Here is a 13,227-nt window from a genome sequence, read left to right as displayed (position 1 = left end):
TAGTTGGACTTATCATTTATTCATATAAACAGGTGAAAATGCCAGCCTAAGGCCCAATATATCAATTCAGACAGATGAATTAGCATCAGAGTCAGCAGAAGCTTCATATTTACAGCTCTAACTAGTGCTATGGTTTTACCTCTTCTCTGGGACTGAGGTGAGGAGTGTCGCAATAATCATTATAGCATGTATTATCCTTTACTTTCTTTCCAGCTCAATATGGCTTTTCTTAAGGATAGAGAGTTAGACAGATTCATATATGCTAAACTCAGGAACTGAAATGGCAGCACATCTTATACAAAGAAACCCCATACAAGAAACATTCAACTCCAAGTCCTTTGTTACCTTGCAGATCTTTTATTTAGATGTTTGCTGCTGCAAATAAAAAAAAAACACACAATAAGATTTAGCTCAAGTACAAAGCAGCATAGATGTTGTAAATGGAAGAGCTGACAACATACTGTATCTTACTTTCTAACAGATTTTCAAAGAAAGAGGAATATTATTGGGGAAGGAGTGATCACAGAAATGCTCTCTAATAGAGAGAATACAACTGTGATATAAACAAACAGTCCCTTCATGTTTGGAGTCTGAAACTTTAAATCAAACATTTAAAAAAATTAGAAAATTTGTTAGAAAAATAGGTGCAGTAAAATTGTATATATTGGATCATGTGTACATATCACAATTTTCATTAAGTACAAAAACGATCTTTACAATAATGCTTTATAGCAAATAATCAGTTGCACTGCTTTTGCAGTACATCAGACTATAGTGTTGTTTAGGCATTTCGTAAGACTTGCATCTGTAAAAATCTGAAAAGTAACAAAATATACAGAGCAAAACTTTTATTTCCCTTTTAAACTAGTATTGCAATCCATGTATTGCCTGTTTATAGAATGTATATAAATACTACACTACAGCTGGTCAGTAATGAAGCTGGAACGTAAACACTATAGTGTATTAGATTCCAAAAAAGTATTTGCCTAGTTGTTACACAAGGAGGGTACCAAAGAGTGTTTTCCTATGCCACATTTCTGAACCATCACTACAAAATCTCTCCAACTGAGAGGAGCAACCAAAAAGTCTCATTTCTAAGTGAACTAGTTCTCAGGTGTTGTCAGTTCTCTTTTGGGGGAGGAGGGGAAGAAAAAAAGAAAAAACAGTGTATGTATGTGCACACACACACACAGGTGCTTGCAGATCCTGAGTTCTACATTCTCTTCTCAACAGTTAGACTTCATGTTGTAACTAAAAAAATACAAAGACATATGGCACAAAAATCATCCACAATTGCTTATTTTTAGACCAAGTTGAATCCAGCACCTGCCACAGGACACACATCTTCCACTAGAAGCATGGCCTGTTAGACTTTGTCTTGCTTAAAGAACGATATGACTTAAGGCCTTTTGGCACTAAGCAAGGGTTACCAGGATCCATGGTAAGACTTTTTAACCATACCAAATTTAGTAGATGGTAGGGGATAAAGGGGCGATTCAAACACCTCTGGGTTTAGAGAACATTTGATAAATATGTCATACAGTGACCCCTCCTCGAGAAAAACAAAAAACAAAACAGAAAACCACAAAACACACCTCCCCAAAACAAGAACACAGTGTTAAGATCTGCCTTTCCCACAGTCCTGCCTTCTTGTTGTAAGAATCATTACATTGCCTCGAACTCATCAATTCTCTGCTTGGTGTTGCCTTGCCGAATCTGCCGCAGTGTCTTGTACTTGTCACGTCCCTGTCGCATGTTCTCTGAGTGGATAATATCATTGTGGGTCCTCTTGTTTTCATCTCTAGCCTGGGCCAGCTCATCTGTCAGTGTCTGCAATATTAAGAACAGAGGGTCTTAATTACAAATTATACATGAAAAGCTTTGCAACTCATGACAGCAGTGCTTTTGGTGAGATTTGACAGTCCTTAGGCTACTGGACAGATCAGTGACACGGATACAATGTATGCTGCCTGTAAGCACTGAGGTACCAAAAACTCAAATTCAGCATGCAGAAAGCCTGAACTGTGTGCATTACCGTTGATTGAGACTGCCCTACAAAAACTGAAAAGGAAGAGAAACTATCATGCTGTGCGTATTTAACAAGTGGTTAAATAATCCACTTTCCAGGAACAATTTGCTTCATTACTTCCCCTCCTCTCCAACTTTCTTACCCTCAATTGCCTTTGTACACGTTCATTTTTCTCTGCTTCAGTAATACGTTTCTCCTCATTGCGGTCATCCCTGATCCCCTCACTGGAGAACTCCGCACTGTAGGCAGAGTACTCAGAGCCTTCATCTTGCAAGTTATCATGGACATGGTAGTTCACAGGCTCATAGATGGGCGGCGGTGGTGGAGGTGGAGCAGTCATTACCAAGTGTAGCTCCTCCTTTGTCTTTACCAGATCATCCTGGGCTTCCTTAGCCTTTGGGGAAAAGTAAAACACATTTTAATTCATTTCTGGCCTAAACCAGCTAAATGAATACTTTGACACTTATATTCCCAGTTTTGCCTTTTGCAATCAAAAGCAAGGGACAAGGAATTCAGTCTCTGCAGCTGACAGTACTTTGTTACATTCTTACGCAGTACCTAAGTTTTTTGCTAGTGATGGCAGCATCATCCACTGTGTAACGTACAGGGGATCGAAGCAAACAATCTTCCTCCAATCAAACATAATCTATCAGTAGTTTTGTAGGAAGTTACAGCATCTTCATCCTGTTCTCTGAACAGCTGTATTTTGTAAAGAGGTTCAACAGAGCAAGAGCTTTTCTTGAGTTGGCATTTTGAATGCAATTACACATTAGGAAGTCGGACAACTCCTTGCTTCCCGATGATTCTACCCTCCTAGTCAGTCTACAGTGCTAGTTACAGGACACTGGGAGTACCAGGCACTCAGTCTTGAAGGATTACTTATGGTTTTACTGCATCAAATTATTCAGCTCTCCAGACCCAAGAACCAGTAAGTCACTGACAGCAGCATACACACAAGACCGTTACCTGCAGTGTGGCTGCCCTTGCAGCATTTTCTCTTCATTGATGCAATGTTTTCATTTTCCAGACACCATGGAGTAAATGCACCATTTATACATGTATCCCCTTCCCTTTCTGTAGCTCCAAGATAATGATCATATTTTCAAGTTTTTATACAGGCTTACATTTTGACTTTTGACTAAAGGTCAGGCTTGTTGGAAGAAAGATGTTCCGCAGACATACTGCAAATTCATCACATAACTCTGCCCTTCTCTACCAGAATAAGAATGTTTCTCTCCACATGTTCAGGAAAGTTATACCAGGCTAAACATCATCGTAGGCTCAAACGCAGAACTTCAGAGCAGCTTTGTAAAATACTCACTCTGAGTTGCCACTCTTCAACCTCACTCTCTTTACGCTTCCTTGCCTCTTCAAGGAGTGCAATCTTAGCCGTATACTCTGCGAGCTCTGTAGCCTGTTGAATAGCAAAACAGGAATTATAAGGACTCTTAAAAAAAAAGTAGTAATTTTTATTTGACTGAGACAAGAGCTGAGTGTTACACTCCACTATAATACAGACTAAACAGGAAATCAAGAATGAAAACCAGATTGCTTGTGACAGAAACAGAAACCCGCGCTACAATGATGCTATCACACTGTACTTTACTAAACTAGTTTCCTGGCTTTACCTTATTCAAAGGGCATAGTAACGACCCTTAGCCTCAAAATGACTGGGGCTTACCAGCTGTTCCTGGCTCTTTATCTGGTCAATAGCTTGTCTCTCCAGCTCTTCCTTGGCTTGGAGAGCAGCCAAACGATCAGCTTCCAAACGTTCTGCTTCCTCCTGGGCTCGTCTCCTCTCCTCCTCCAGCTGAATAGCTCTTTGGATCTGATCTGAGAGCTCTGGAAAGAGATGGGTCAATGCTGTTAGCCCACAGGCCTGATCAAAGTGAAGGAACTACAGAAGGACTCTTAAGTAACAGCAAGTCTGACTCTAGCCTGCAACATCCCCTCACCATGTACCTCAAAAAAGCATTGCATGATACATCAAGTAACCAAATTCACAAAAGTCAGCTGCATATTATAATTAAATCTTCTACAAGATAATTGCATTAAGTCTCTAACACTGACATGATTCTGCTGCCCTTAATTGACAGGACCAGATGTTGCCGTCTCCAATGTGTTCAGTCTGTGCACTGAAACAGAACCTTCGGTTTCTGCTGGAAAAAACCATTCCCAAAGTACTTTTCTTATTAGGAGTTAAGTAAAAACCACTTAAGAGCTGCCCCAGGTAGCTGCTGCTCACTCCTGGAAGAGGCCATGCTACTCACCCCTCTTGGGGGACAAACTAACTCTATTCCGCTGTTTCCAACTCCACCCCTCACCCCCCTCCCCAGTTGGCAGATTTTACCTGAGGTTTATATCTTGGATGATCTCAGCAGTGTGAACAAGTGTCTGTATTTTGGGGGGGGGGGGGGTAAGCTACCCTGCCTGCATGGCCACGCATCTGCCCATGCAGGTAGCAGCTATTAGGATGCCTTGCCAAAAGCTCCCAATGTCACAAGAGTTAGGCTAAGCATAGGCAGTGACCCATATAATCCTTTTGTACTGGCTGACACGGATGTTACGTTCTACAAGTACTTTACCTTTCTCTGCTTTCTGAGTCTTCACCTCATACTCTTGTAGCCTCAACAGGAGCTCCTCCTTCTCCCTTAGCATTTGCTCTTTCTCCTTCTCAATTGTCTCCCTTTTCTTCTTTTCATTTTCTAGCTGTTGCCTGTTAGAAACAGATTTCACACTTGAAGCTTACTCTCAGAGCTAAGCTATAGTGAGGCAAGGAAGTTGGCTGAACATCTCTCCAGGCAGTTCAGTGGGAAGCAGTTAATGACTGCCACAAAACAAGAGTCATAAAACAGAAATACATATAGCCTATTACTTAATTGCTTTGGGATTTTTGCTTAATTTCAGATACTGCTTCCTAAGAATATTTGTATTTTTTTGCCTGCCCCAGAAATTAAGAACACCAAATAGCTACTAGGTGCAGATGTAGAAAACCGGGATGGTGAAGCACACAGCAGAGAAGAGCTATTTTGTTGCCTCTATCAAAGGGAAAAATCAAGGAACTATAAGAGCAAGAGCACTGAGGGAATGAAGAATAACAAGTCACAAACAAAGGAGAAAGCAGCATGATTTCTTGATCATAAATAATCCAGAGACAGTGGTAAAAGTCCCAAGGAACTGCTAACTGTTTTTCATCTCCTATCAGAGGTGTTTCAGTCCTCTCTTCTCAGTTCACATTGTACACGCATGCTCCCTGTGAAGTTTTCCCCTTACTCCAAACCTTCGCATGGTCCAACACATAAACCAGGTCCCAACAAATGAGTCAGGAGAACCCCTTTCTAGGCATACGTCACTACGTGAGAGAGCCCAGTGTCTTTACTTGTGCGTTTCCCTGCAGTCTTGAGAGCTGACCTGTCTGACCGGACAGTAGGCTACGCAGGTCTGAGCCAGAGGAGTAATCCTTACAGTCTGCTGCCTGATTCCCTCAGTCACATCCCTGTAAGCTAGAGTTGTAGGGCCATCATATGCCTTACTGTAAGTGGGATGGCTCACAGCCTTAACTAAATGAAATCCATGTTACCTACTGCTAAGCAGTAGCTAGCTGTTCTAGCAGGCCCAGCGATCTGCTGAACCCTGGTAAGTTTCATATCATTCAAGCTCTGCCTCCCCATCCCAGCTGTCCCTATTCACACTCACCTTTCCATTTGTTTCTGGTGCTTCTCCTCCTGGGCCTGGGCTTTCATCTGTTGCACCTCAATGGTGTCAGGCTTCCTGCGCCGCATATACAGCTCATGGTTGCCCATGCAGAGCTGCAGGATCCTCTTGTTTATTCTCAGACGAGGGGCATAAAACACAAAATCCTAGGAGAGAGACACCATACAGACAATCAGTCTTCCAGCTGCCTACATACTTTCTCTTCTGCCAGCTGACTGCAGACAGGTCATGTCGCCACTAATTTCACTGCAGCTGAGACATACACAGGTTATTTAAGCTTAGTGGCAGGAACTGCCAATATTGTCTGAAGCCAAAGCAATCTGTTATTTATATTATCCATTTCAAGTCTATGCAGAATTGATAAGTTACTCTTCCAGGAAAAGTATCTTTTTAGAGAAAATTAACAACCTCATAAATATCTCAGTTTAAGGGAGAATCCTGGAGTTTTGCACTGTTACAAAATATTCTGAGTTGGCAGTTAACCATCTGGTCAACTCATACATCTCTAGTACTAAGGCAACGTGCAAATATGCAGTTAATAGCTTCCAGGTTTGCCCAATTTTGTGTCTAAAAGATGGAGGAGGAAACAAAAAATGCTTTAGAGATTATTAAAATAACACTGTAGGATTTCTTGATCTATTAGAGTCAATATTCAAAGCATCATCTGTGCTCATTTCAGAGAGAGGAGAAATCTCCACCATACAGAAATACACTCCAGTATTATTCTTTCCTTTCCATTGCGTTACCTAACGAGGTTCATCTGGGCTGTTACAACAGCATCAAATGAGCTTTTTTTTTTTAAACATCAGTATGGAATATTGGGTTACAGGCAAAAAGATATTGGGCAAAAAAATATTGGGTTACAGGCATCAAAACTCGAAGCATCCTAAAGAGAAGAGCCTCTTATCATCTATGTCATAAACAATCTTTTTCCCAAACCATACCAGACTGGCTCTTCCAGAAGTAAATCTGCCCAGAAAGGGATACAGAGGGGCCACAGTTTACCTGCCTGATGACTTTTAAGAGTCCACAACTATTTATCCTTATTTATAGTGCAGCCTGAGGTTACATAATGAACAGACTTTGCATTTCTGTGCTGTTTTTTGTGTACTATATGGATAGTGACAAGGGCAGTGGGCAAGGGCTAAATACCACCAGAAAAAGAGTTTCCATTCCTTCAAATTACTCTCACTGTTAGCAAGAAGTGGAACTGAAATGGGGTATACAAGGGCTCTACACTTCAGTGTGGCAGCATCAGCCACGGGCCTGAGTTCAAAAACACAAACTGTAGCTACCTCTGGAAAGACTAGAAGTTACACTAGAAACAAAGAAAAGCACCCCAAGCACTATTAAGTTTAGCATGAATTGACTGAAAAAAAGTTTCTCTCCAATACATTTTCCTTGACTTACTCATATACCGATTGCAAAAGGTGCAGCCAGCCAAGGTGTGTTGTGCTCCCTCTGCCCAATGATCTTGTTGGAGGCACTCTGAGCTGTGCAAGCCTGAAACTGCTAACTGTGGCTGTAAGCTATTCATCGGCCCCCTCCCCCCCATTTCTGACAAGTAATTTTAGAAACAAATCGTTTGTGTACATTGCAAAGAACAGGTCCCATCTCCAAGCAATGTTCACCTCAATGAAAGTAAACACAGAAGCCAGGGAAGGTGGCTGCGTTTGTCATTGAATGCTGTTACCAAGGAACAAAGCATTCATATGAGAACACAAAAGTATGCCCTTGTTTCCTCATCCCCAGCCTCCCACTGCTGTAGCACAACTGGGAGTGCTGAGGCTTCTTATTTACAGGATAACATGCTGACAATGTTGAAGTACGTGGGCAGTCAGGCCTAAAAATTAGTAAGTCTATTCTGAGCAAGAACTCTGCCCATTAAATTAGTGTCCATTTAAACACTGACATGTAGAAACCTCCAAATTAAAGGGGATCTTCGATCCCACAACTAGGGTGGATCGAGTATTTCATTTCAGTGTCTGCCTTTTTAAAGGCGAGATAAGCATATGAAAAGGTCCAGGCAACTTCCTCAATGCTCAGAATGAGTGTCCAGATAAATTTCTCTCTCCTATACATAGCTTTAAACACAGTAAAACCCAGTGGGAAAAGGACAAGTGAGACCACAAAGGAAGGAAACACAGCTGAGTTTTTCAATGTTAACATCTTTCTGGATCAGCCTCTTGAAAGTCTTCCATTTCATACTTGGTCAGGTTTACTCTTGGGGTGTGGAAGAAAAGCTGTGATCCATAAACAGGAGATTAATTTTCTGTACTGTGTGCAACATGCCCATGATCACAAAGAGGCTCTGCTATTGAGCAGTCCAGTCCTGGCGGAGACCAACTTCCTATTTGTGTGGAGTTTTCTTGGTTTTCACTAACAGCACTACTAAAAGAAAACCACCCACACAAAAAACAGGTTGCTCTCTGGAGGAAAGGCTATTTTGCCAACAGCTCTGCAGCACATCATTTAAATTACTGTGAAGATGTTTTTAACAAAAAAAGATTCATAAGCCATCACCCTTTACCAAAGCCAAGCTGCCTATTATTTCTGAGGGCTGTATTTATCCACCAAAGCCAAGTACTAAGGGGGGAAAAAAAACAAACCAAACAAACCAAACAAAAACGCCATGGCCTTTCTCAACTCTTCCAGCAGTTTCATAAGACTGACAGAATGACATCCAGCTATTCCAGTTATTGCAGTTAAAGTTCTCCATAGCTGGAAATAAGTTGCCAATTCTTCACTAAAACAACTCTGATAAAATGTGTTTTTAAGTATTGAAAAGCATCATTTACAGGTAACTACATTTAAGTTCTTTACAGAAGTTGTATCCCTGCCATTTATCCCAGTATTCATGAAGGTCAGTAAACATCAAGGTCCTTTCTAATTTCTTAATTTTCTCTGCAAAGTTTCAGCAGGGTGGAAGGAAACAGTGAGTATTAAGAAGGGACACTATAAGTATCTATATGGTTTTGCTGTAGCATTTGCACGTATTTTGTTTTTTTAAGAAAAAAAGAAGTCACCCACCAACTTCAGTGCACTGAAAGAAACTGGGAGAGAAGCAGTTGCAGAGTATAATTTGGCTAAACAGAAAACTCACAGTATCAGTGAAGAAACCCCAGATTTAAGTATAAAACTAAAGACAGTTGGTTGGGAGAGAGGAAAATTAAAAAAAAAGACTCTGCAGTAGTAATAGCCATGTCTGTCTGCACGTTATATACTGCCACAAACCCTTTATCTATACTGCCCAGAAAAACAGAGCTCTAAATACACTCTAAATACTGAGGCTCATTTTGCATCTAGAATATCTGCAGTTTACTTCTCTTCCAAGACAACTGTATTTTGAGATGAAGCACTATTAATTGTTCATACACAGCAACCAAGAATCCATTCTGGATCTACTTACAGGTGCCTTCTTGTCAATAGGTTTTATAACAAACTTCTTGTCATTGAAAGAGATGTTTCTGATTTCGCTCCAGGGGAAACCAATCTTTGGTGTCAACCTGGGAAGAAGAAAAATATTTAAGAGGTGCTGCAATTTTTCCATATTGCTTCTAAAACACAGACTTAGTGGAATTGTGGTACTTCACACAGCTCTCCCAACGAAAGCAAGACACTAACGGAAGCAAGAACCCATAGGAAGCAGGGAGCGATGCCCAGTCACCTCCCTTACAGAATCTCTTGTCACTGCAGTCAGCCTTATGGCTGTGCACTGGGGATGGCTTAGTCACGTGCCCTCTTTCAGGAGGGATGCAGCTGAAAAACCATCCCCAGCTCTTACCTGTTTCCCCTCAGTTTCCCTCATAGTCACTCCCAAGCTCTCAGAAAAAATAATCCAGGCAGCAAAACCCAATTTATAGTACCTAGGCTAAGCAATCATTTTGACCAAAGTAATTAGGGAGCAACTGAGCAACAGATCTGTCAAGGGAAGGGAAGAGAAAAACCCTCCTCAGTCAGCTCCAGTGCAGCTTCACAGGACTTTTCTTAAAGCCTAGCTTTGGACGTGCTGGATCCCTGCAGCCCCAACTGCCCAAGCAAGTGGTAGACACCCAGCACTTTGGAAGCCAGAAAGCCTAATTATAGGTGCTGGAAATAAGCATTTTTTTTTAAATAAAATAAAAATAGAAAAATTCAAGGTTAAAAAAAATTGCAACATTATTTTCAGCAGTTTATATCTATTCTGACAAACCACATAATGGAATTGCCCCATAGGGTGCCTGGATTCAGCATACAGAAGCTACACACTCAGCTGTCCCAAACACCTGCATTAAGTTCATTTCTTTCAAATCAGGGCCTAAAATCCACAGTGTGCAGAGTTTAGGTATACCGGCTGCACTTCTGGGAGGTTTCTGGTATGTCGTGGCAGGCCAAAGTAACTCGGACACTCACTGTACCTTCTATCACCTGCACAGAAGTCTACTCCACTATTTCTTCACTGCTGGGTAAGAGCCAACCCCGATACCTCCACACTGCCCTCACTACTGAAGTGCTAAACAGACATAGGCACAGGTGGCAGAAGCAGACTTTTTGTCTTTTGTTTCCTCCCCTAGGTTATGGCAAGGGTAGTAAAACAAAGAGCCCTGCTCTTTTCTTCCATGTAAACTGCTCTTTCAGCCCATCCCACTAGTCATGAAGCAGAACTTTACGCATTGGTCGTACGATGAGCTGTGCCACACAATCCTCTTCTATGGGAGAGCAGCCCTACAACATAAAGTCGAGATTCAGACTCTGAGCTCTTCCTCGCTGCTCAAGAGTTCAGATCTGCTGGTTCATTTAAAATTAAGCTTCACTTATCATTCAAGTTTTTCTTTTCTTTTTTAATTTCTCCAGACTCGGGCATATGGAAAGCATTAAGTTGTTCATCAGATCAAGTGTTTGCAAGCCATTCCAGTACTTCAGCCTTGAGATACCTGCCCAGTTCTGCAACAAGTTCAAGGGCTGGTATATTTAACTGTAATAAATTCTTTTGCTCGACCCGCCTCCAATATTCCATTTTACATTTAAGCTCACATTACCCCTCTCTTATCAAGGGAGAATATTTTCTCTAGAAAGAGCAGCTAACAATTAAGAATTATATCTTACTTATATAAGGACAACAGCAAGCATATGCCACCTTGCTAGAGCAATGCAGTATGATGAAAACGAAGACATCAGCCTTCTGAATGACAGCACGAGAAAAATCTAACCCCACCAATAGTTTCCCTGGTGCACACTGAAGTACTGATAACTACTCCCAGCAAACCGTTTGAAGACACAAGTATTTAATGTTTAGCACTTCAAGAAGCATATATCATGATGGTGAACCACTGGAGCTCTCTAAGAACCCTTTCTACAGAGCTCGTCAGTTAAGGAATAAAACTTACAATTTTAGAGGAAATTGCCTAATCTTCAAAGACAAAAAGCTATTGCCTAGCATGATTTTGCTGGGCCCAAACATTAAACAAATAAAAAACCAAATTCACAAGAAAGACATTGCTTAGCTTTAATCACACTTCAAGAATAAAACATATCCTCCTCAGAACTTAGTATTCCCTAACCTTTAACTCAGCTGCAAGATTATACAACAGCATGTGGAACACTAAGAACGTAATGAAAGAATAATGTAAGAATGCAAAGAAAATGATTTGATTAGACTAAGATTATGTAATTGTGCCAGTCTCCTTCATATTAGCTGTTTAAAAGCTTTAACCCCAGACAATACAGTGAGAGACAATCAAAATAACCAAAAATTAACTAGATTCTCCTCTCTACTGCAATTAAAAAAAAAAAAGCTTGAAAATACCTAGAAGTACTGATATTCACTGAAGTATAAAGGCTCACTCACCTATAGGATAGTCTCACTTTCCTCAAGTTCAACTTCAACAACAAAATATTTGCTTTCTCACCAGTCCCAAAGTTTTGCTCATACAAACCAGAGGAGGGGTATGTATTGCTGTTTTTCTAGTCCCTGCATCTACTCAAGACCTAATCGCTTAGTAGCAAGAGTTATGGTAGAAACATGCAGTTTATTCCAGTGCGATATTCATTTTGCAAATGCTCGATAGCTCTTTGCAGTTAAGGGCTATGTTCTGCCTCCTTTTGCAGCTCGAAAAACCTGTTTGCGTGACCTTGGTTACATAGCAAGACTAGTCATTCAAGACTGAGGTATTACATGAGCGAAACTACCTTTCTTTCAAGCGACACTCCTTGTTTTCTGGGTGACAGCACATATTAGCATTGCAGAAGAAAAAACTGCATTTCTCTTTGCCATCTCAAAAGAAGCTCCAGAGTTCTAGCTAATATTTGAGTTGTATTTAAGTCTTTTTGTATACAAAGATGTAGAACAGGTGAAATCCCCCCCTCTGTGTTACAGTGAGAGTCTGTTACAGATTCAGGAAAGGACTGAGAACCTTTAAAAAAAAAAAAAAAGAAGAAGTTCTGACAGCAGTCCTTCATTTAAAAATGTCTATTTTCCCTCCCCTTCACACTGTGGAATATTAAAAGTGACTTGAAAGCTTAGACGCAGCTGCTCACATCCTCCTTTTATGTTTATTTACAGATGTAGTCTGTCATTTCCCACCTCTTTCTCTACCATCCAATTACTAACGGCTCTGCCCTTACCAGAAAGGGCTGATTAAAACCACGTGTACCTCAGTAAGGACCTCATTTCATTCACGGTAACTGTATAGGTTAACTCCTCCCTGGATTCTGGGCGTTATCTGGCTTTGGTTCCACGTTCACCCCATAACCTGTCTTTTTCAAGGACTGGCACATAGTTTATGATAACTTCAGTACAGGAAAGGCCCTAGATGTCCAAACACTCTGCAGAGGTGTTAACCTAAGTTCTCATATTGTATTCACTGCTGGCATACCCGGCAACCTGCCTCTGGGAAAAGCTCGGTACTATCCTTATTTCAGGGTTCTTATTTATCCTTACTTTCAGGGTTCAGCTCTACAACTGTGCATGATTTATCAGACCGTGTTTTACAACAGACATCTCTTATTTTATGTGGTAGGCAGCATTAGCAGGTCAAAGATCAGGAAAGTCATGAAAGGATTAGTTTTATGCATAAATAAATTGAAAGCTCCTTTCCTACCATAGCTTCACCTCCTGTTCATCCAAAATTGGACAACAAGAAAGTTCTAAACTTTGCCCTGATCCTGTAAGTGAGAAACACCCCTTGGTTCCCACACTAGCCCTCACTCTGGGAGATCAGAGGTGAAAACAAAAGCCTTACTTGTCATCCTTTTCATAGACGTTGAGCCCCAGGGCATCAACCCCCAGCCAGAGGTCAGTTCCTTTCTTATTCTTGATTTCAAAGTAGTTGATTCCATACATCTCCAGGTCTTGGGCAATCTTCAGGTATTCCAGCATGGCATTCTCTCTGGGTGAGGCAGGAAGAAGAGTGGAGATTAGCTTCTCATTTGTCTGACTATTTCAGAAAGCGTGACGTCTTCAGAAGAAACAAGTTACTTCCCCTAAACCCACCCAAACACAGGAG

General features: G+C 41.1%; 2 protein-coding genes across 4 annotated transcripts in view; one reads left to right on the top strand and one right to left on the bottom strand.

Moving 5' to 3' along the window:
* Nucleotides 1-13,227, top strand: part of SYTL3 (synaptotagmin like 3) — a 59,496-nt gene that overhangs the window by 36,278 nt on the left and 9,991 nt on the right. The window contains exon 17 of one of the 3 annotated variants that reach the window (XM_068938580.1): nt 10,577-10,708. The exons of the other annotated variants lie outside the window; for them this stretch is intronic. The gene's annotated coding sequence lies outside the window, so the exon portion shown is untranslated. Of the gene's footprint in view, nt 1-10,576; nt 10,709-13,227 lie in introns of those variants that run through there. 3 annotated transcript variants of the gene reach the window in all.
* The window catches only part of EZR (ezrin), a 37,645-nt gene continuing 24,740 nt past the window's right edge, over nt 323-13,227 (bottom strand). Inside the window, exons 6-13 of the mRNA XM_068938584.1 lie at nt 12,964-13,110; nt 9,153-9,249; nt 5,726-5,889; nt 4,615-4,745; nt 3,711-3,871; nt 3,351-3,443; nt 2,172-2,423; nt 323-1,830 (exon numbers count right to left, since the gene is read on the bottom strand). Coding sequence (XP_068794685.1) covers nt 1,666-1,830; nt 2,172-2,423; nt 3,351-3,443; nt 3,711-3,871; nt 4,615-4,745; nt 5,726-5,889; nt 9,153-9,249; nt 12,964-13,110 — 1,210 coding nt within the window. The 3' untranslated portion in view covers nt 323-1,665. The remainder of the gene's footprint in view (nt 1,831-2,171; nt 2,424-3,350; nt 3,444-3,710; nt 3,872-4,614; nt 4,746-5,725; nt 5,890-9,152; nt 9,250-12,963; nt 13,111-13,227) is intronic.

Source organism: Struthio camelus, chromosome 3 (assembly GCF_040807025.1).
Source record: "Struthio camelus isolate bStrCam1 chromosome 3, bStrCam1.hap1, whole genome shotgun sequence".
Lineage (NCBI taxonomy): Eukaryota > Metazoa > Chordata > Aves > Struthioniformes > Struthionidae > Struthio > Struthio camelus.
This window is presented reverse-complemented; position numbering and strand designations above follow the sequence as displayed.